Source organism: Tiliqua scincoides, chromosome 9 (genome assembly GCF_035046505.1).
Source record: "Tiliqua scincoides isolate rTilSci1 chromosome 9, rTilSci1.hap2, whole genome shotgun sequence".
Classification (NCBI taxonomy): Eukaryota; Metazoa; Chordata; class Lepidosauria; order Squamata; family Scincidae; genus Tiliqua; species Tiliqua scincoides.
Genome location: NC_089829.1, coordinates 12,519,773 through 12,543,247, shown reverse-complemented (window position 1 = coordinate 12,543,247; position 23,475 = coordinate 12,519,773). Strand labels below are relative to the sequence as shown.

Genomic DNA, 23,475 nt, shown 5'->3' with positions numbered 1-23,475 from the left:
GTGGCCAACCAGATATCTCAGGGCAGCTCTCAAACAAGGTGAACAGCTCTCCTGGCTGCTGCCCCCCAAGGCAACAGCATTCAAACATAGAATGCCTCTGAATGTGGAGGTTCTATTAAGCTACCTCTCCTTTGCCATGAATGTGTCTAATCCCCCTAAACCCACCAAAGACAATGAAGACAGTTTTATGTCTTTGTAAGTGCTGTTAGCCACCTTGGGTGCCCTTCAGGAAGAAAGGTGGATTACAAATAATAACAATAACAATAATAATAATACAGGTATTTCTATACTGCCTTTCTTGGTCCTCAGATTTCTCCTTAGACTTTATTCAAGGCGGTTTACATAGGCAGGCAAATTAAATCCCCATAGGGATTTTTACAATTTGAAAGAAGGTTTCTATCTTTCAAGAAACCACAACATTGAGATGTTTCTTTCTTGATCTGGTCGCACATTCTGGCCTCCATCTTCCCATGCTCAGAGCAGATGGAATAGCTCGGCTCAGCTTGTCAGCTGCTTCAAGGTCGCACGGTGCCAATGGCCTCGAACTGGCGACCTTCAGATGTTATCTTCAGGCAAATGGAGGCTCAACCCTCTAGACCAGACCTCCTGCCCAAATCCAAATCAATCAATCAATAAGACAGTGGCCATAGCCACAGGTTCTGCCAGTTAATACCACAACTCAACCACTAAGCTCCTTTCTAGCTGTTCCTCTCCACCACATCCTTCCCAGTACAAAGCTGGCCCCATTTTTCTTATCTTCCCTTTCATTTAGCTCAGTGGTTCCCAATCTTTAGGAGGCCGCGGACCACTGAAGCAAAAATTGGAATCCTTGTGGACCACATGAGACTGTGGGTGGACTGGCCTCTGCCCTCTCTTGCCTCTCAAGCGCTCCCCTACAAACTATCAGAGAGGACAGAAAATGGACTGCCCACAGCCACAGCTGATGTTTAACTAGTGCCTGTGGGCGGTCTCCACTCTCTTTGGTGGTCTGTGAGAGATTGCTTGCTTGGCAAGACACTGGAAGTGATCAAAGGTGATTTTTCCCCCCCTAAGACCTCATGGACCACTCCTCAGGGTCTCACAGACCACAAGTTGGGAACCAGTGATCTAGCTGCTTGCAAAAAGTCCAGTCAGCATAGCTTTGAAAAGTACACACATGGTGCCATGCAAAACTCTGGAAGCCAGATAGAGAACATGAAGGATTTTGGGAAACCTTGGTTTACATCATAAAGACAAAACAGGTCTGTGACTCTCAAGGGCACCCATTTTAAAAGCAACGCATGTGAAGCTGTCTTCTATCGAGCTTGACATTGGTCCCACTAGTTCAGTGTTGTCGAGCAGTGCTTGCCAGCATCTCTTTAGGGTTCCCAACTAAGGGTGCTTTACCAGAGATGCTAATAAAGATTGACCCTGGGACCGTCTCTAGGCAGAGGAGTCCTATATCTATTGTCAAAGGACTCTGTGTTCAAGTTTTACCCTTACTACAGAAAAACTAACTGAATCAATTCAGGAAATGACAAGTGGAGAAGTGAATACAGAATCTACTTTGCCTGCTGAAGGTCCCAGGTTCAATGCTGGTCACTATCTCCAGTCAGGGCTGGGAAAGACCCTTGTCTGAAACCCTGGTGAGGCACTGCCAGTCAGTGCTTGATGACACTGAACTGCTTTCCACGCTCCCATCATCAGCACAATTCCACAAAACATAACCAAGGCACATTGCAAGAGGTTTCTCTGACGGAAAAGTCCCCGCCTCCTCTCCCTCTCAGTCTTCACATTAAATAGCCACTTGGGAACAGATTAGCCACGAGCAGTGTCTATCCCAGCAGGCAATTCCCACATAAATCAGTAACCTCCCCATTCCTTGCCAAATGCGCAGCGGGCATTCCAAACCAAGGAGAGAATCCCAAAGATGACAGAACAGAGCAGGAAGAAAAATGGCAGGATGGGGGGGAGAGAATGAGAGCAAGACAGCCAACTTGCAAGACATCAGGCACACACTTGGGCGACATCGCATTCCACGGTTCATTCCGCAGATCCCTGCTTATCACAAATACTTTTCTCAAGTGTTTATGGAGCAGCAAGCTGCCAGGACTGTCGTCCAACACACTCACAAGATTTTCCAACTCCAGCTAGCAATCTGCGGACAACTGGTGAAAGACACTCAAGGAAGAAAACACAACACAACAGAATCAACCTTTCACCGGAAAAATGCACCCAGCTCACACACAAAACCGCAGATTCCACAGTGGCACACCTATGTGCTCCTTCCCTGTTCCTATGTGCTTTAATTCTTGCTTGTTCTGTGGGCATCCGAGCCAAAACATTTTAGCCTGAATGATTCCAACAAGCCAGGAAATCAATGTGCAATCTTTGGTTGCAACTGGACTAATGACTGAATGACACAGACTTGCCGATAAGGGCTAACCACCTCAGTCTTTCCCATGGAATCAGAAACACAGCTCATGAAAACTGGCACTGCCCACAAAACTGGGGCCTTTAAACATTCTTCTCAGTTGCATGGGAGCCAATCCTAGATTAGCGACACACACACAGCTCAGACACATCTTTAAAAAGATCAAAGTCCCGTCAAGAGGAAGGGAGGAAGATGCTCCCCTCTGGTCCCAGTGCCTCAGGGCACATTCCTCTGAAGGAGGACAAGGGGACTTCTGTGCCATGACACTGTTTTTCCCCTTTGCATAGCAAAGCCACTCCCAGTTCAGATCATCACAGTCTTTTCACTGTTCCAGCCTCTGCCCATTTGCTAGAAAAGACTGGAACTGAACATGCATCAACCCAGAGTGGAGGGCTATTCACACATTATGTTGTAGGCGCATGGAATCAACGGATAGCGCACACCAATGGTTGATCTGTCTGCACATACAGTTATTCACATGTTATAGAAGACCACATAATCTGTTTACCACTTGTGTGCATGTGGCAGGGGTCCACACTTAACATAAATGCATGTATTAATTCTCATACAGATCTGCTTGTACAATGTAACACATAAAGTTCCTCTTCTCTCCAAGCTTTCATTCTGTCATTAATACTTGTTATAGACCATAAAGCACAGTCTTTCCCCCCTCCCCCCAAAAAAAACAATTTATACACTTGGAGATCACAGAACTAAATTGAGGGTGAGATTCAGACCGAGGGATGTGGGTTCAAATTTCTTCTCAGTCATCAAGGCTATGCACAGCCACTTTTGGGGAGTGGCAATGGATACATCGGTCAGAGGTTCTAGAAGATTCCTTTTTCTGGCACATGAAAGCCTAACCTTACAGAGCTGTGGTGAGACTAAAATGTGATGAACACATAAGTTCACAAGTGATCAAAACTTCCTACTCTTCCCAACCAAACACACAGGACTTAATTGAGATTAGACATGGATCACCAGAAATGGCTTGGTGCAGATCACAGCCAAGAGGTTAAGTTCTACATGCACTACCATGAGGAAAGAGCCCCCAAACGCAGGCCCATCAAAGCCCCCTCCTCTCACCTCTTCTTCCTGGTGATGATCAGGACGTCGTTAAACACAAAGAGGTAGCAGTTGGCTCGGCCAGAGCCCTTCCGGAAAATGCCCCCGTCCTCGGCCAGGGGCAGGGAAAGCTCCCCCCTCTTCAGCAGCCACCGGGAAGCAGAAATAAGGGGAAAGTTCTGGGGAAGAGAGACCCACCAGACTCGTCAAGCAACTTGATGCAACCAAAGGATGTCAGGCCACGATGTCATCCACGCTCAGTGAACAAGGCTAAATCTAAAGCAAAGTCAGTTGAACACTGACTTAAACCGATTCTCATTGTCAAAACAGACATCTTTCTCTTTTATAACCCATTATTCAGCTGGCCCCACAACACAACAACTCTTTGAAAATAAAGAAAAGGCATACTTCATGGAATCAGGAAGGCTGGAGGATTGGCAACCGGGCTACAGGTTACCCTGATCACACAACAGCAGCCACTCATTGATTTATTTTGCTATGTAACCACTTTGCGAGCTTCTCTTGTTGAAAAGCAGTATACAGATATTTTAATAATAAATATACAGCAGGTTAGCCTGAGAGCTATCTACTACTTCGACTAACACTGGGGAAAATGCTGTTCAGATTCCTACTCAGTCATGCAGGAAATTGAGGGGGTGTTGGAACAGTTTCTCTCTTACCCCAGCCTACCTCATTGGGTTGCTGTGAGGACGACACAGGGGAAGGGAGAAGCTGCTCCAAGTTCCTTGGAGGACAGGTGAGATAGATAGGGACCAAGCAGGCAATGCTTTCTGCCTCAGTCATCTTTCTTTGCTTTTCTCCCTCTGGCTAATTTTCCTTAAAGATTAAGAGGGGAAGAAGCAAGGATAATTAGCTACTAGAGAAGAAGACAGATAAGCAGAGGTGACCAGGACTCTGCAATTTCCTCCAGGTTTCTCTGTCCTTCTCTACTAAAACCCTCAGAATCCTCAACCATCAAGAGCTTGGTTTGCATGATTGACATGGCATGAAGTCAAGCTCAGACAGCTAGCATGGGGTACTGCAGGGTAAGTGGAAGGTAGGTTGGGATCTACTAGTAAATCCTGGGGTGATCCGCAAGGAGTTTCCAATCCTCAAAAATAGCAAGTAAAATTGCAAGTTAAAAACAAATATTCTGTCTCAGATGCTCTTGTGCTAACTACTTCTCTTTCATAGTCTTAGTGCTCCTCATCTAAAAAACAGACATATTAATTAGCTGGTTTTGACCAGGTCAAAGTCAACTAATTTGTACAGCTTTGTTGGCCACTTTAGGAGTTGTGTGTTAGAATCTCTGATCTGTAGTCAACTCACAGCCCAATCCTATGCATGTCTACTCAGAAGTAAGTCCCATTAGAGTCAATGGGGCTTACTCCCAGGAAAGTGTGGATAGGATTGGGCTGTCATTCAGGTCATCTCACTGTTAGGCTCTTGAGATGCACAGTGGAACTGGCTCTGCACCCTCTAGGCTGCCATCATGCACTAAGCTCTGCTCCTACCCCAGTCCCTAGTTTTGCACCTGATACTGGTTTGTGCACCTTGGGGCTCTAGTTAAAAAGAAAGCAAATATGAAGTGGATCCCCCTCCAGCCTGGTCGGCCTAACTGTAGTATAGCAGATACAACACTGGAAAGAACTGAATTCAAATGCCTGCTTGGACAAAGGGTTGGTGCCACTTCTCAGCCAGAGATTCTTTATTTTAAAGACTAAAAGGGATAAAACATGAGATTTACATATATGATAAAAGTGAAGTAAGCCACTGAGGTGAGGGGACCCTGGGCCTTTCTCTGCCATGTGTAAAAGCCCCCCTGTGATGAGGATCCTGCCCAAATCTCACCTTGATTTTGCCGAACTCCAGCTGCTTCTGCAGTGTGTACATCTGCTCTGTTCTCTCCATGGTGTGGGCCCCCTCATTGCACTTCTTCACAAGCTGGAAAGGAAAGAGGCAAGTGCCATATGTAGCCAGAGGCCCCAACTGCCTGTCACTTTTCGGGCACCACTCGCCATTTTAATATTGTAAGCCACTTTGGCCTTTTTAGGAAAAGCGGGATATACAGGTGGGCCCTCCTTATCCATGGATTTGACCTACCTCACCACACCCACGCCTGGAGGGCCTCAACAAACCTCCCAGATGTGACTGGAAGTGTCTTCCGGTCATGTACGACCTATATGCACCTCAGAATACCTCTGGATGCAACCATAAGGCACTTCTGGACACAACCGGAGGTCATCTGATGGCCCCCACACCCCGAATTCAATTATCCACTGGGGGGGGGTGGATCCTCTGTGGATACAGAGGGCCAACCTGTAAATCTTTTAAATAAAGAAAAACAAAAAATAAGCAGCAACAGCATTCTGTACTCACTGACAAGGGGTGGAAGGTTTCAGGGAACTCTCTCACCTTATATCTCCCCTGGACACTGAAAGAGCTGAAGATTCAACAGGGCCTCCCTGCAATATTGGCTTTATCCTCCATCCTGCTCACAGTCGTCTAGCAAGTGTGCTTGTCAATGTGAGCTCCTGACAATGAAATTCTACAAATGTCAATCACTCATACGCCGCATGCAACCAAGCCTCTTACCTTACTGATGGCCTTCAGAGCCTGCGTGGCAGCTTCGTAGGCAAGACTGTGCCGCCATGTTTTCTGGCAGACTGTCTGCAAAAGAGAAGGAGACCAAACGCTGCATATACTTTTTTTTGAGTCCATAGACAGCCAGGTATCTTGACTATGGCTGGGGTGTGTATGTAGCAATTCTGCAGGATCACTAGGTGCATGACTGAAGCAGCGGGGTGGGGGGAATTCAGCCTCCTGAGTAGCTCAGAAGTCTGAATATTCATATTCTGATATGATAAAATCAAGTTTCTAGTCCTTATGGCTAGGGAATTGACCCTTGCCCCTCCCCATAGCAAGCAAAACCAGAATCAACCCAGAAAAGATAGTAAACATTGCAAAAAAAAGTTAAATCAACTTTTTTCAAGTTCCACCATTTACAAAAGCTCCAGAATTCAGTTTGTCTTGCTGTGGTGGGTCACCTGGCTACAGAACTGTGGAGTTTGATGGCACTTGCCATTTTTGTGTTTAAATGCACAGCCCCACCTACAATCAGATCTCCAAGTATCTCAGGGAAGACAACACTTATTAGCCCCATACTGCAAATGGGAAAGATGGAGGCTGAATGGGCGTGGCTTGCCCACAACCAGCCGGTGAATTCATGGCAGAGATGAGAGTTCTGATTTACTGCTCCATTTAGGTGACACTACCTCCTTAAGACCTTAATGGGACATCTTTCAATGTTCAAAAATAAGTTAAGGTGTTTGAAAATGAATTATTTTTGTCGCTTTTTTTTTACTCAGAAGCAAGCCCACTGAGTTCAGTAAGATTTAGGCTTTAATCCTATGTTACTCACTAGAAACGAACACCTATAAAAATAAGCCTTGCTAAACCTGAGCTGCCAAAGCTACCTTTGTGTGTAGATAAGAATTTACAGAGTAGAAAAATCAAGGTATAAACCTACCATTCAACATTTAAAGAGGGACAGCAACATGCAGTTATCTTAATGCTTTGTTTGGAACAGATGATCTGAATGAATGTGGTAGGAGAGTAAAAAGTCTGGTGGAGCCTGGCACCAAGAGTGAGGCACGAGAAGGCAGCTCCTCACTAAGGCCTAGCAGCATGGCAAAGAGTTTGAACTAACTAGCAGGCTGAGTCACTTAGAAGGCTCCTGCATTTCCACCAAGTGCCACTCCTACCACGTTTACTCACATCCATCAGAAGAGGCAAGCGCGTCACTCTCTGCATGGGGAGGATGAGGAAGGAGATCAAGGGAAGGAAGCCACACTCTGGCTTCTGCTCAATGCGCTTCAGTTGCTCCTTAAAGGCAGGGTTCCCAGCTCTGCAACAGGACAGGACATCACCACAGGTTAGGTTGTACTTCTCCTTCTCTTTTCACAGATTCTTCCGACACAGGCCTCTAATTTTCAAGCACGCTCATTTACATTAAGTACATGATTTTATAAACATTATTCAAAATGAAGTATAGTGGGTCCTTGGTATCTGGGGGGAATCTATTCCAGGATCTCCCACAGATACTGAAATCCACAGATAATTAAATCCTTGGGGGGGGGGGGTAGCTGGCGTGGCACCACAATAGCTTACCTGGCCCAGTCTTCTGGAGGTCACATGTGGTCTCCTGGCCTCTTCAGAAGACTCCAGGACATAACAGGAAGTCACTTCTGATTCATATTGATGACTTCCAGTTGTGTCCTGGAGGCTTCTGAGGAAGCCCTCAAGCTGTGGACTTGGTATCTGCAGATACTCAAATCAGTGGAGGGCCCACTATACATGATTTTAAGTACAATTGTAGCAATAGGCTCAGCAGCCACCCCAAAACAGGCAGAGATTAACTACTGCTACTCACCTGCCTGTTAAGCAAGCTATAGAAGGAGAGTTTAGAAGCACACTGGCAATCTTACACCTAGTCCCTTGACCCAGATCCCAACTTCTGAAGATCAGTAGGAAGTCTGCGTAAGGATTGGGGACAAAGGGATGCAAGAACTCACAGCAGCTTCTGGAGGGTCCTCTGCTGGTAGACCTCGTTGGAACAATAGATGATATATGGGTGAAAATGGTTGGTGGCGTGATCCTCCAGGATGTCGCTGATGTCTGCAATCTGGACGTTCTCCTGGTGCCTCTTTTCCAAGTCTTCAAAAAAACTAGGGTGCCAAAGAAGGGAGGGGAAAATGACAGTTCAGTGGCCAACACTGTGTCCTGAGGCACAGAGTACTGTAGGCTATTCCGTGTTGGGAAATAATTCCTTTGCTGTGTCTGCCCTGAATCTCCTGCCCACCAATGTCATTCGAGGGAAGGAGTATAGCTCAGCACCAGAGCATGCAGGAAGTTCACCACATCTCCAAATACGGCTGGAAAAGACCCTCTGCCTAAAACTCTAGAGGGCTGCTGCTAGTCAGTACAGACAATGCAAAGTTCGGAGGACCAATGGTGTGACTGTGTCTAAGGGTGCCTCACAGGTTGCGTGTCAAGTTGCAATTACCAAATCAACAACCAGCCAAAGCACAACCTGAGCCAGATTTCTTCCCAAGTCCCAAAAGGTGACTTCTGCAAAACCTGAGTTGCACAGCTGACCTTGCACAACCTTAGCTGCCAGCAACAAACTAGAAAAACTCGCCTCATTTGCATATGTTACAGAGTCAGGCTTTCATAGATGATACCAAGTTACCCTGCCACATAATTGGGGATGGGGGAAGGGGAGAAGAGTAGTAGGGTGGAGTACACAGGCATTTATTTACAAGAACATCTCAGACTTCCACAACTGTCTTGTGTGATAAGCTGGCAACAAAACAGATCTCCTTGGATCCAATTCTCATTCAGACATTTTTATCCTGCCCTCAGTCTTCACAACACCACTGCACTCTAGAGCAGTAGTTCTCAAACAGTGGGTCGGGACCCACTTGGTGGGTCGCGATCCAATTTCTGGTGGGTTGCGAGAAGCTGGCGGCAGCAATCTTGGAAGATGGCAAAAGACCTAGGCGGTGCCATTTTGGAAGTGGGTAAAGCCTGGGCATCGCCATTTTAAGCTTCCCGGCATTGAAATGCAACTAAGAGCGGCTTGCACATGTGCAAAGGAAGCAGCATGCCGCTTTTCCCCAGAAAGCATGCTGCTGCCCTCCAGCTGTACCTCCCTCTGCACTTGGAGCTTCCCTCAGGGGGGCCACTGCGGAGTGCAGGCTCGGATTGCAGGCAAAGAAGGACCGGGAGAGACGCGGACGAGCCAGCCAGGCTTCTCCCCACCAACCTTTGTCAGCTTGGCTGCCTCAGGGTTGCAAGACAGAGCAGCCCCCCCCCCTGCAGCTGGATTGGGCTGGAGAGTGTAGGCAGAGACCTGAACACAGGGCTTGGGTGAGTAGAGGCAGATCCGCGTGATCTCCCCTCTTGTGAGCCTGCCTTGAAAGCAGCATTGCCACCGCCGCCACCCCACTGCTGTTCTCGTCCTCTGCATCACGACCTCTCTCCCTCTCTGAAAACGCCTGGAAGCCACAATCCTTTCCTGCCCTGGCTAGCACATCCTCTCTCTATATTTTTGCTGGGGTGAGGGGGATCCCTGGTTGCCTGGCTGCCAAGAGAGCAGGGGTGGGGGGGAGAACATAAGAACATAAGAACAGCCCCACTGGATCAGGCCATAGGCCCATCAAGTCCAGCTTCCTGTATCTCACAGCGGCCCACCAAATGCCCCAGGGAGCACACCAGATAACAAGAGACCTCATCCTGGTGCCCTCCCCTGCATCTGGCCTTCTGACATAGCCCATTTCTAAAATCAGGAGGTTGCACATACACATCATGGCTTGTACCCCGTAATGGATTTTTCCTCCACAAACCTGTCCAATCCCCTTTTAAAGGCATCTAGGCCAGATGCTGTCACCACATCCTGTTGCAAGGAGTTCCACAGACCGACCACACGCTGAGTAAAGAAATATTTTCTTTTGTCTGTCCTAACCCGCCCAACACTCAATTTTAGTGGATGTCCCCTGGTTCTGGTATTATGTGAGAGTGTAAAGAGCATCTCCCTATCCACTCTGTCCATCCCCTGCATAATTTTGTATGCCTCAATCATGTCCCCCCTCAGGCGTTTCTTTTCTAGGCTGAAGAGGCCCAAATGCCGTAGCCTTTCCTCATAAGGAAGGTGCCCCAGCCCAGTAATCATCTTAGTCGCTCTCTTTTGCACCTTTTCCATTTCCACTATGTCTTTTTTGAGATGCGGCGACCAGAACTGGACACAATACTCCAGGTGTGGCCTTACCATAGATTTGTACAACAGCATTGTAATACTAGCCATTTTGTTCTCAATACCCTTCCTAATGATCCCAAGCATAGAATTGGCCTTCTTCACTGCCGCCGCACATTGGGTCGACACTTTCATCAACCTGTCCACCACCACCCCAAGATCTCTCTCCTGATCTGTCACAGACAGCTCAGAACCCATCAGCCTATATCTAAAGTTTTGATTTTTTGCCCCAATGTGCATGACTTTACACTTACTGACATTGAAGCGCATCTGCCATTTTGCTGCCCATTCTGCCAGTCTGGAGAGATCCTTCTGGAGCTCCTCACAATCACTTCTGGTCTTTACCACTCGGAAAAGTTTGGTGTCATCTGCAAACTTAGCCACTTCACTGCTCAACCCTGTCTCCAGGTCATTTATGAAGAGGTTGAAAAGCACCGGTCCCAGGACAGATCCTTGGGGCACACTGCTTTTCACCTCTCTCCATTGTGAAAATTGCCCATTGACACCCACTCTCTGCTTCCTGGCCTCCAACCAGTTCTCAATCCACGAGAGGACCTGTCCTCTAATCCCCTGACTGTGGAGTTTTTTCAGTAGCCTTTGGTGAGGGACCGTGTCAAACGCCTTCTGAAAGTCCAGATATATAATGTCCACGGGTTCTCCCACATCCACATGCCTGTTGACCTTTTCAAAGAATTCTATAAGGTTTGTGAGGCAAGACTTACCCTTACAGAAGCCATGCTGACTCTCCCTCAGCAAGTCCTGAGGGAGGGCAAGCCTGGCATGTGGGGGGGGGAGAAGCACCCAGGGAGAGTGCTGCTCCCCCAGCCACTTCTCTGATGTGCACCCTTCCCTTCTTCTTACTTCTCTCTTAGGCTGCAATTCTGTCTACTCTTACCTGGGAGTAAGCCCCATTGCCAATAATGGGAGTCAATTCTGAGTAGACGTGCTTAGGCTTGGGGGAGATGAGGGGAAGCGTCCCTGCTTAACTTCCTTCTGAGGGGGATACTACTTTTTTATTGACTTCATTGACAAAAGCTCAAGCTACTTCTTGTATTGAGGTGAAGGAGTGGGGTGCACTTGTTTCTGGCTAATGCAGTGCACAGTATCAATAGCCACATCAATGTTTGTTAGTATCAAGTGCAATACAAGAAGTTGCTTGAGATTTTGTAAATAAAGACAGAAATAAAAACAGTAGTAAATAAATACACAAATATTTTGTTCCAGATGTTTTATTTTTTGCTTGATGGCAATGGTAGCGAGGGCAGGGAGAACTGGAAGAAACTTCTGAGTTGGAATACTGTCTCTTGTCATTTACAGTTTGAGTTTCTAGGCAAGAACTTCCTGCTTGATGACGTCACTTCTGGCTCTGACATCACCGTGATGTCATTTCCTGTTTGATGATGTCATTTCTAGCTATGACATCACTTCCAGGTTGCTGACATCACTTCCGGTGGGCCCCAGACAGATTGTCATTCTCAGAAGTGGGTCCCGGGCTAAAAAGGGTGAGAACCACTGCTCTAGAGAGAGAGAAAGCAACTGAGCTCATGCAACACACTTTGTGGCCAAGTGAGAATTAGACTAGGCTGAAAGTCCAATGCTCTAACCACTACACCACACTATCTCTCGTAAAAAGTCTTTGACGCTCTGTGGCCCTAGAGGGTTACCTTTTACTGACAGTCAGGATATCCCCGATATTGGAAAAAAGGTGATGGTGGTCCATTTGGGTCATGGTTTCCTTTAGCGATTCGGATTTTAGGAAGTGGGTCACAAGGATATCCAGGCTGCGCATGTAGGAGTATTCGGATGTGATAATCTCAAAAATAGCCTGTGTAAAAGAAGTTCAACTTTAACATTTGCAGGGCTAGATCTCAGTGCAGCCTTTATGCCCACCATAAAGCCAAGAAAAACTGAACCATCTTCTCACAAGGTGGGTAAGGGGGGCACTGGGAGGGACTGCCGATCCCTGGAGAAACTCTTGTAGCTACATGGGCCAATTTGTCCCAAGGCAACTCCCTATATTCCTATGACTTAATTTCTGAGCAAGCGGTTGGGGCATCACATGTCCCAAAGGCAGCTCTGCCTTTGAAACTGCTAAGCACAGACAGGGTTTTCCAATTCCTTTCTAAAGTTCTCTGTAGGTGCTCAGAGGCAACATATCCTTTAAGAATTCCTAAATCAGAGAGCGAGAGAGAGAGAGAGAGAGAGAAGCTCTTAAAGCATCACCTGTTTGGTTCCTAGCATTTGCAAAAAAATTCCTCTTTTCGCAAATAAGTAAAGTCACACAGGGACTGTCGGAGATCTTACCTCCTGCCTCCTTCGTTCTTCTGGGGATATCCGCCCCAGGATGCCTGCTTCCTGCACCTGCAAAAAAAAAAAAAAGTTACAAGTGAGGAATGGTCAGAACCAGCCATAGATCCATGAATCTTGTCTTAACGTTTTGGAAACACATCAAAGATAAAGGTCCCCTTTTACGATTACGATTTCACATACGCCAGAGCTAAGAGACTCTTTTGTCAAGTAGAGCGCCTCTTATATTTAGCAGGTGGAGAGCAACTGTCCCTCTTTACCCCAGCACTGGGTCTTTTCTAGTGGTTGTTGCTAATTGTGTTCTGAATTTGTAAGCTCTTTGAGGAGAGCGAACCATTTAGTTATTTAATTTTCTCTGTAAGCCACTCTGTAAGTGAACTTTTTTTGCTGAAAAACGGTATACAGGTCTAGCCTTGTTATACACTGATTTTTTTTTATACATGGATTTGACTCAACACGAATGGCCTCTGCAAATGAGAAGGAAAGTGCTGATCCCTGGAGAAGGGGAAAAAATGCACCCCTTTAAAATCACTGTTTAAAAAACTGCTTTTTACTGTTGCAGAGAGACAGCCATACAAGTGATTACAGGTATAATCTAAGTATTCACAGATTTTTTTCTATCTCAAAGCTGATGAGAAGGGCCCTTTAAAGGAAAACAGTCCTTTAATAATGCCAAAGAGGGCAGCAGGCTGACAATCCATCAGTCATTCCTCCTGAGCACATGAAAGAAGGCTAAATGACAGTGATTATCACCTCCTCAATTCTTTCCCCCTTGCTGGGGCTCCTGGTGAAGGGCGAGATGGATGACTCCTAGAGAAGCCTAAGCGACTGGAGACAGACAGATTGCCTCTGTGTGCATTTCAAAAGATCAGCAAGGCTGTTTTAAATCACCAGAGCAAAGAAACTTTGTTTTTTAAATTGATTTATTATAGTGAGTTTTTTGCCATCCACGCGAGTTCTTGCCTTGCGAATAATGAGTCTCGACCTGTACAAATATTCTTAATTTAAAAAGGCTCAAAACAGACCATTCCAGGGCATAATGGAGTCACTCAGATCAACTTCATAAAAGAGTTCTGCTGGATCAGGCCAAGGGCCCATTCAGTCCAGCTTCCTACATCTCTCAGTGGCCCACTAGAAGCCCCCTGACAGAAGACAACAAGAGACCTGCCGTCACTCCCTTGCATCTGGCATTCAGAGATGTGTGTTGGCATCCTTCAGTCTCAAGACTCTGGTATCATGCTCTGAATGGTGGTTCTGGAACAGTGTCTAGTGCGGCTGAAAAGGTAAATTCTGAAGCGACAATCCCTTCCAATCCATTGACAAATCGGGAGTGACAATCCATTCAAATAGGCTGCCTGTAAAACCCAGCTGTTGCATATACAGGTGTACCTTGCTTAAGAGAGGAATAACTTAACTATGGACCACTTAAATGGTGGTCAAAGCACAACAAAGAGGCAATCAGGTCTCCCATAGCCTGCAGCACAGTTTCTGTTTACACAGCAAAGAAGAGGTTCTTAATGCAAAGAAATCAGTCTCCAGTAGCCCTCAGAGTGTCTGGTAGGGAGCAACTATTTACACAACAAAGGAACTAGATTGGGCTGAATGTTTGCTTAAGGACCTAATCCCATAACAGGGATGGAGAATGTATCTCTGTCATTAAGTGACACACACCTGTATACTCATCATGGCTTGTAACCTAAAACATATACATAGTGCATAGAGGGTGCAAAGGTTTTTGCATGTATTACCCTAATGTATTCCTCAAAGCATTATCCCCATATTGCAGATGAGGAAGACAGAGGCCAAGGAGGAGTGGTTTGCCTTAATGCCATGTCCGGAGGATTCCAACCATGGAAGTCACAATTCATCACTCCGTTTCTTAGCCATGACCTTATGCCAACTCTCCCATATATTACTCACTCCCTTATCTGGGAAGTTTCAAACACCTGGACGGCCCTGAGCAAAGCAAACAGAGAGACTGGCACAGCAATGTTAAACAAACCCTGCTCTGGCAATCCCCTGGCTAGGTGGAGCTGCTGAACCCAGAAGGAAGTCTGCAACGTTTAAATGCAAAACACAAAAGAAGGGGACAAAGTAGGGGTGGCAGGTGAGCCCCAGAGGCAGTCACACCTTTGGGCCACATCACCCAAGTGGTGCATCACATCAGACTGCTATGGTTGGCACAGAGGACTTCCAGAATGGGGGAAAAAATGCATTGTGACAACCAGTTCACCTAAATACAGGACGGGCAGGGAGACAGAAGCACAAATATTGACTGAAGGTAGTGGGTAGAGCAGGTAATTTCCCCACAGGTAACAGTCAGCTGCCTTTTAACATATTTCCAAGGAAGGGAAGCCCAGTCTCTTGTCCTTTTCCATTCAGCAGCTCCTGCCAGTGAAAGGTTCAGCAAAAGCAGCTTCTTCTCTCGTGGTGGCAGCAGGGGAGACCTGCTCCAATCCTGGCTCAGTTGTAAAGCTGACTAGGTGACCTTGGGCCAGTTGCCATCTCTCAGCCTCACCTACTTTGCAGGGACATCATGAGGAACAAAGGGGGGGGGATCATATCCACTGCCCTGAACTCCTCTGAACAAAATGTGAGGGTAAAAAAAGTGAAAGTATTAAAAATATTTATAGTGTTTTTTCCCCCCAAAGAGTAACATTTCAGAAAGCAAAATAAAGAAAGAAGGGCAGTTTCTGGTCACAAAGGGGGTCAAAATCTCACAAAAGGAGCAAGGGGACACCACCAAGCAGCCCCATGGGTAGGGTGTTACAATGGGGTGAACAGGGACAATTTCTCTCTTCTACCCTCCCCCCAATAAATAGGAGAATTGCAGTTTCCAAAGGCCCAGTTAAACAGGAGTGAATAAATAGTGGCCACCCAGAGGGAACTTTTTTAAATGGATAAAATTGAAAGACTGGCATTGAAAAACAATATACATTACAGTGTTTCTCAAACTGTGGGTCGGGACCCACTAGGTGGGTCGCAATCCAATCTCAGGTGGGTCCCCATTCATTTCAAAATTTTATTTTTAATGTATTAGACTTGATGCTACCATGGTACATGACTGCATTTGGGAAAACGTTACAGACCTGTATTTTTAACAAGCTACTATGTATATGTTTTTAACAATGACAGTCAATGGGACTTACTCCTGGGTGAGTGTGGGTAGGATCGCAGCCTAGGATTGTAAAAAAAATTTCCTGCTTGAAAATTTCCTGAAATTTTCGATTCTGAAAATATCACTTCTGGTCATGACATCACTTCTGGTGGGTCCTGACAGAGACTCATTCTAAAAAGTGGGTCCCGGTGCTAAAAGTGTGAGAACCACTGCATTAGAAGCTACGTTTTCCCTTCTCCCCTCCCTCCAAAGAGTTCAGGACAGCATCTATGATGCTTCTGAGAATTTGGTCCCAACTGTCACCTCAAAACCAACCCTGAAAGGTAGGTTACACTGGGACAGCGGTTGGCTCAAGACCATTCAGTCAAAACTCAGGTTTAGACAGGGATCGGAACCTGGGACAAGCCACTTCTAGGTTACACTGGCTCTTGTACAGCCACAGCTCAAGAGGGTTGACAGTTTTGTCCTAAGAGAAGGCACACTCAAAAGCACCAAGGCTCGGAATCTGAAGCATCTTTCCACCCGATCCACTGGATATCTTGCACCAAGAATTTATTACACATTCCTCAACAGCTATTTTAGCTCATCTCATGGGATTTTTTTTCTCCCTAAATTAAAAAGCCCATCAAATCCCAGTGAAAAATGCCTCTGGGATTACTTAAAAATGGAAAAAAAGCTCACTGACTAAACTGAGAATGCAAAAAAAGGGACAAGCTAAGAGGAACATCTTACGCTATCTGGGAGAGCCTGCCACAGACGACACAGATCACACTCTGCAAGCCTAAACTCCACTAGACAAACATAACAGAATTTTGCAGAAAATGACTGTTAATCTAATTTAAGCTTTTATAGAACTGAGCACCTGAAGTTCGGTTTCAAAACAATTGGCCGTTCCCTTTGATATCACAGTTTCTCTTACTTTTAGTGTAGTGATTTGTGCTGTCAGTGTTAAAATAGGAATGGGACATGCTTGTCCATCACAGGCTACAAGCCATGATGGGTACATACAACCTCCTGGTTTTAGAAATAGCCTATCCCTGAATGCCAGATGCAAGGCAGTGGCAACAGGATGAAGGTATCATGTTGCCTCTTGGAGAATTCAAGACTTCTGGTGGGCCACTATGAGATACAAGAAGTTGGACTATATGGGACCTTGGTTCTGATCCAGCAGGGCACTCTTTATGTTCCCTGGTATTTCTAGTTCATAGGATCTTAGCTAGGCAAAGTCTCTCTCCCCCAACATCTTAAAGAGCTGCTTCCAATCAGAGTAGGTGAAACTGGGCTGGCTGGACCCACTCAGGGTAAGGTAGCTTCGTAAGTAAACACCACACAGTGCACAGCAGACATAAGCATGAAGACACAGGGAGTGCAGATCTTTGAAAATAGTTCTTCTCCTGCACCTCAGCAGTTCTCTGTCCTACCTCAGGTAACTGGCTCCAAGTGACATGTGCCGGCCGATAGTTCTTCACCACGATGGTGGAGTCTGGGACGGGGGGCTCCTCTGGGATGGTCTCCACATCAAGGAGGTCATCATCCGACTCGTGGCTGATGGATTTGAGGCCTTTCTCCTGAATCTCCTGATACAGGCGGGGATCTGGAGAAGGAATTGGGAGAATCAAGTGTGTGCAGAGAGCCTTCACCACTAAAATAAAACTGGACAATGACCCCAAGCAACAAAATATCCCAAGCACGCACATTCTTTTGTTGCTCCCAACGGTTCCAAAAACTGCCTGGGGGTGCCATATACTCACCATCCTTGAAAGAGCCCCCATGTCGCTGCATCCGTTTCCGCCCAAGGGTTCTCTGTCAAAAGAGAGAAACCCCATCAGGATACAGAGGAATACTTCAACTGCTAAGCAATCTCCATCAAACATGTCAAAAGCATCTCCCACCCAACATGCAGAGACTCCAGGCACCTTTTGGGGGAGGATTTTTTCTGCTTCAAGCAGGGCTGGACTGGATGACCTTGAGGATCATGTCCAACTTGCTGACTCTATGCCTCCAGTCCCATTCCCCATCCCACTCTGCTAACAACAGTTGTGGACACTGCCTAGAAGCTTAGCCCTCCATCTCTGGTTTTGTCAAGGCAATGTGAGGCTATCAGTTTGGGGTAAACATAGCAAACAAGTTGTATGATAGTTTATCCACATGCTCTTCCACCTGCTGAAGTAACCCAAGTCACCATAGGAGTGGTACAAAATGCCCACAAGTACATCCCAGTACACACAGAGTCTATCCCCTAATCACAATGCTACTGTCATCTTTCTCAGAAGAAAAAATCAAAGAGCCCCAAGTTATCCTGGGGCTCTTTTCTGCATTTCTTACTCCTTTTCAGACTCTGATGAACCCCTGGGTTATGAAGGAGGGGTGGTCATTTTTTTGTGGCAAGGGGAAGGTGTACACTGCTAAAATCACAATTCACAGCGCCACAGACCCCCTCCCCAAAGTAACAATGTTTAAACCAAACTCTATAAGTAACTAAATGCATTGCCCCATTTTGCGCCAGTCAAAACAGAAAATATATGCACAGGGAGGGGGGCAAAATACAAGTGCAGCTAATGAATGGCACCCATACATGAAACTCTTTGGTCAACAAAGGTACAGCTGGGACTGATCCTAGGTCAGGGCAGCATAGGAGCTAATTCAAAACTTAGCTCTGCATAGAGTGGAAAAGGAGTTACAGCAGGACCCCATTGCTTGCAGTTGCCTGCATCAGTCAGAACGACAGCCCCACAAACGTGCAAGCAACAAGTTATTAATTCCATTATCACCTTGACTGCAACACCTGCAGAGTGTCACAAGGCTGGAAATTCCTCCTTTGCAGCTCTTATGGAATGTACCCTTACATCGTAAGCTGCTTCCTACTGAGTCAGACCTTTCTTTCATCTAACCCAGTATTGTCTGCACTGACTGGCAGCGGCTCCCCAGTTTTTCAGACAAGGGTCCTTCTTACCCCTACTTGGCAGAAACTGAACCTGTGACCTCCTGAATGTCAAAAAGTTGCTCTACCACTGAAGTGAAGCCCCTTCCCTTGGTCCCTCCACCCATCAGTTCTTGGCACTTATGGGGACACTAAAGCAAGCTACTGACACAGTTAATAGAATATGCTTCCAATACTCTAAAAGTGCTGTTCAAACCTTACTGAGTCACTGAACACTTAATTAGCACTAGAGCACATTTGGGACATGCACAGCACTTTGCATGCATTATCTCAATGTTGTCCTTGTGACGGCCCTGTAAAATATTATTATGCCCATACTGCAGATGGGGATGACTGAGGGCCCAATCCTATCCAATTTTCCAGCGCTGGTGCAGTTGTGCCAGTGAGGGGTGCCCTGCATCCTGTGATGGAGGGGCAGTTACCAGGGGCCTTCTCAAGGTATGGGAACCTGTGTTCCCTTACCACAGGGCTGCACTGTGGCTACACCGGAGCCAGAAAGTTGGATAGGATTGGGCCCTAAGGCTGCAAGCCTATCCTCACTTTTCTAGGAGTAAATCCCATTGAACTGAATAGGACTTACTTCTGAGTAGACTTGCTTAGGATTGTGCCCTAAGTTTGGGAGAGGCTTGCCCAAGGCCACCCAGAGAGTCAGTTTCAGAGGAGAGGTTCAAACCAGGGAAACCCCCCTTTCACAACTCAGTCTCTTACAACACAATCCTAGAAACATCTACTCATATGTAAGCTGAGTTCAATGGGACTTACTCCCAGGAAAGCATAGACAGGATTGCAGTCTTAACCACTACATCTAAGTGGTTCCTCTTTTCCTGCCCTTCTTTTTAGTGTAAGCGCCTGGTTCTTCCCCCCCTCCCTTTTGTAGAAAAAAAAAACTGGTTTGCCAAGGACTTCAGAAATCCAAACAGGCAATTAGTAGTCCCTCTGCAGCTGGCAGTTGCTCCTTAATGAATTACCAATTGTCGCTCCTCCCCATGCCTGGCTCTGAACTGTGCGTCATACAAATATAATACGGAAGAGGATCATCCGGATTTGACCTGAGGAAAACAAACATGGGCATTGCACAAAAATGCTCCGACCTGCCGCGCTCTCAGAATTGCTTTTCCCCTCCCCAGCCACCCAGCAGCACATACAAGTGTTTTGAAGCTGCCCAATGTTTAACCAAACACTCGCAGCTCAGATCCAGAGCCAAGTGGAAAAGTCAAGACAGGCTACTGATGAATGAGTGAAAGCTACGCAACATGGGGTCACACAACCCAATCTGAACACGGAAGGCTGCTTTGCAGAGTCAGGCCCTTTGTCCATGCAGCTCGGTACTGTCAACATGACTTGGCAGCAACCCACCCATGTTTCAGGCAGGGGTCTTAACCCAGTCCAACTTAGAGATGCTCAGTTTGCAAAAGGTGTAGAATTCCAGGCTTCCAAATTCAGTATCCCCCCCCCCCAAAAAAAGGGCTTTTCTATAAGCTCACCCTGAGCAGAGGGACAAAAAAGCTCTTGAAACTTGAGCTCTTTATACTAGTCCTACTTTTGAAACTTAGTGACTCGAGCAAGATACTTTCCCCAAGACCCAGTCCTAACCTCTAAGCAACTTCCTTGAATGCTTTGTTTCAGCTTTGCTTTCTTTGTGGGGGGTAGGTGGGAGTGAACCCCAAGTGACTCAGGTTTTACTCTGATTTGCTAGGAACGTTGCCCTAGGTCAGGGGTGCTCAATAGGTGGATCGCGATCTACCGGTAGATCGCGAAGCAAAATGAGTAGATCGCGGCGTGCCAACCCCCCCTTCAGGTGCCTCTGGGAGGAAACGCTGGGAGTAAGGCCCATTGTACTCAATGGAGCTTACTCCCAGGTAAGTGTGGCTAGGATTGCAGCCTCACAGCCTAATCCTAGGCATGTCTACTCAGGAGTAAGTCCTGTTATACTCAGTGGGGCTCAAGGTACACCAACATACATTGTACACATAAATGTTATATGTTATGATGGCGCGAACATTGTAAAAAAAACTCTGGTAGATCTCCGGGCCTTGCTGGGTTTCAAAGTAGCTCTCGAGCCAAAAAAGTGTGAGCACCCCTGCCCTAGATCTACTGCCACAGTTTCTTTATGGGAGACACACACCCATGCTACGCTTGTCGTAACATGCAGCCAGCCAATCAGACATCTTGGACACCGAAGCCTCTCTTACCATTGTGCACTGTGATTATGTTACTCTTCAGAGTAAGGCTTGAGTAAAACAGGAGGATGAGTTTCTCCAAAAGCTGGGGTGGTTTTTCAAAAGACAGCAAGAAAATGCTTCAGATAGGCACTGAACAAGCTTAGAAAAGTGGAGGGGAGGAGAACACTGAGCTAGAACACTGGAGAGTGGGGGGGGGCAGAGGCTGGTGCATCCTTGGGTAACATATATACAACTAGCCCCACCAATATTCCTGAACCAGAGAATAACTGGCACAGATTGAAGAACCTCATAAATGTAGTGTGTGGGGAACAGATCTGGTTTTGCTGCTATCAAAGTCAATGAAAGCAGTTCAAAGTAGGACCCTCCAACTGAAAGGCTCTAGTCCAAAACAGCTGGACTGGAGGCAGCTCCCCAGAAGTCATCAGGGTTTTGCCCTTGCCAAAAATAAAGAGTTGGCAGCTATGAACTTTACTGAACTGTCTCCACCATTCAGGCAAAGAAGATCACCAAGCCAGCCTACACACAAGAGTAAAATTAGATCATCAGCCCAGCTCAGCTCAGCTCAGCACACTTGCTAGAAGCAACTGTCCAGGATTTCAGGCAGGGGTCACCCTCGCCAGGCCAGAATTTGAATCTGGAACCTTCCGCAGAGCTGCACTACTGAACTCTAGCCCTCTCTAGACGAACTGTGGATTATTACTTTTAAGCAAGTCCCTCCAAATCATCAGAGCGCTCAAGGCAGTGCAGGATATAGACAAAAGGGTAAAATGCAAACTAAGAAAGAAACATGATGTGTGATGATCATAAAAATCAGCATGAAGGACGGTGCAACAAGACACATTGAGACAAAATGCAGAATACAACCACAAGACCCCAGCTAAGAAGTTCAGCACTTGTACAGCAGTGAATGATTTCCACACCCTGTTTTCAAGAACTCAGATTCCCTGTTGATATTTAAAATGGATGCGCCTAAAGTCTTAAAGGTGAACAGACTGTATAGGTCCTGTATAGACTTAAAACATAACTCATTGCTACCGTTTGAATCCAGTACGGTAACAAAAGTAACGGTTTTCAAACTCTCTAGCAGAATTTAAACCACAGTAAGTTCTTGCAGGGGTGGGAGGCAGCGACGCAATCCCCAGGATCGTGTCACTAAGGGTACTGCAGGGACTAGAATGCACTCACCAGTCCCTGCAACAGCCTGTCTGGGGTCAGGGAGCCCTGTGTGACCTTCTGCAGGGCTCCCTGGGGTTTAAAAAGTGAAGCTATTGCAACCTACCTCCGTGAAATCGGAAGTGGAGTGCAATCAGTGGGCTTTCACTTTTTATACTGCAGGGGACCCTGCAGGCACTCGTGTAGGGCTCCCCGCACCCCTAACAGGCTGCTGCAGGGACTGGCGAGTGCATCCCAGTCCCTGCAGTCCCCTTAGTGACACAATCCTGGGGATTGCGTTCTCTGCCTCCCCCCTGCCCCCACTCCTTAAGGGGAAAATGGCCAGGGCTCTCTGGCTAGGGTGTCATGACGCCCCGGTTTGAAAAGCCCAGCAGTACGGGTATAGCTCTGTGCACACTGATTCCATGCAAATGTTTTAATTCAAGGAGCATAGCTCTACCCTTCACATCTACTGCTCTTCAGTGGAACTTTGAATGCAGAAGGTCGCGGGTTCAACCACCAGGTCAGGCAGGGAAAGACGTCAGTGTCTCAAACCCTGGAGAGCTGCTGCCAGCGAGATGAACCAAAGTCTGACTCAGCGTAAGGCAGCTGCTCAAAATATTCATTCACTCACTCTGAGAAGGCCATGGACATCATCAGCCCCCCCCCCCCCAAAGCTTTACAAGACAAAACAAAGTTTTGCTTGGGTTCCTACAAATTCAAGGAGAACAGCTTGATGGGCTTCTTTGGGCAGAGAGTTCCACATTCCAAGTGCCACCACTAAACAGGTCCAGCAGCTTCTCAGCCACAGAAACACAGTAGCAGTTTGGGACACACACACTCCAACTTGCAAGGTGCTCAAGAACTGAGCGGGCAATTTAGCTGCAGCAGTACACACACTCAATGCACATGTGTGAACGCACATGCGCAGTGCTGAAAAGTGGAGGGGGAGAAAGTGGAGCAGAGCAGTGCTATGCAAGGGGAGCACAGAAGAGACATTCAGGTTGAAATCTTCTACGTGCTTATCTTGGAGTAAGCCCCTTTAAACACAGTGGGACCTACTTCTGGGTAGATGTGCACAGATCGCACTGCAAGAAGGCCCACTTCCCTCACTGCAGGCTTTCAAGCAGACAGTTACCTGACAGGAATGTTGTAGCAATTGCCTTGCACTGGGTAGGACTAGATGACCTCCAAGGTGCCTTCCAATTCTCAAATGCCATGATTGCGTCACTTGGTCAAAGCAACCCCTCCAAGTCAAAGCCTCTCGTGGGATTCATCCTTATCTAGGACCCACTTTCCTGGCTACTTTTCAAACAGCAGGTGTGAGCTTCAGGACAAGATGTTGCACAGCAGCAGAGATCAGGCTGCAACCCACCCTTGAGCTCCCACCCACATACCTCTGATCTACCCTATAAATGGAAGAGGGGGAAGGTGGTCTTCAAAGTGAGGCTTCTGTCAGATTTTTCAACAAAGAGTTAATTC

At 46.8% G+C, this 23,475-nt stretch overlaps 1 protein-coding gene across 1 annotated transcript in view; it reads right to left on the bottom strand.

Moving 5' to 3' along the window:
- ARHGEF16 (Rho guanine nucleotide exchange factor 16) overlaps positions 1-23,475 on the bottom strand; it is a 36,777-nt gene that overhangs the window by 9,988 nt on the left and 3,314 nt on the right. The window contains exons 2-10 of the mRNA XM_066637421.1: positions 17,469-17,520; positions 17,139-17,311; positions 12,597-12,653; positions 11,957-12,117; positions 8,053-8,205; positions 7,256-7,385; positions 6,074-6,148; positions 5,330-5,422; positions 3,500-3,657 (exon numbers count right to left, since the gene is read on the bottom strand). Coding sequence (XP_066493518.1) covers positions 3,500-3,657; positions 5,330-5,422; positions 6,074-6,148; positions 7,256-7,385; positions 8,053-8,205; positions 11,957-12,117; positions 12,597-12,653; positions 17,139-17,311; positions 17,469-17,520 — 1,052 coding nt within the window. The remainder of the gene's footprint in view (positions 1-3,499; positions 3,658-5,329; positions 5,423-6,073; positions 6,149-7,255; positions 7,386-8,052; positions 8,206-11,956; positions 12,118-12,596; positions 12,654-17,138; positions 17,312-17,468; positions 17,521-23,475) is intronic.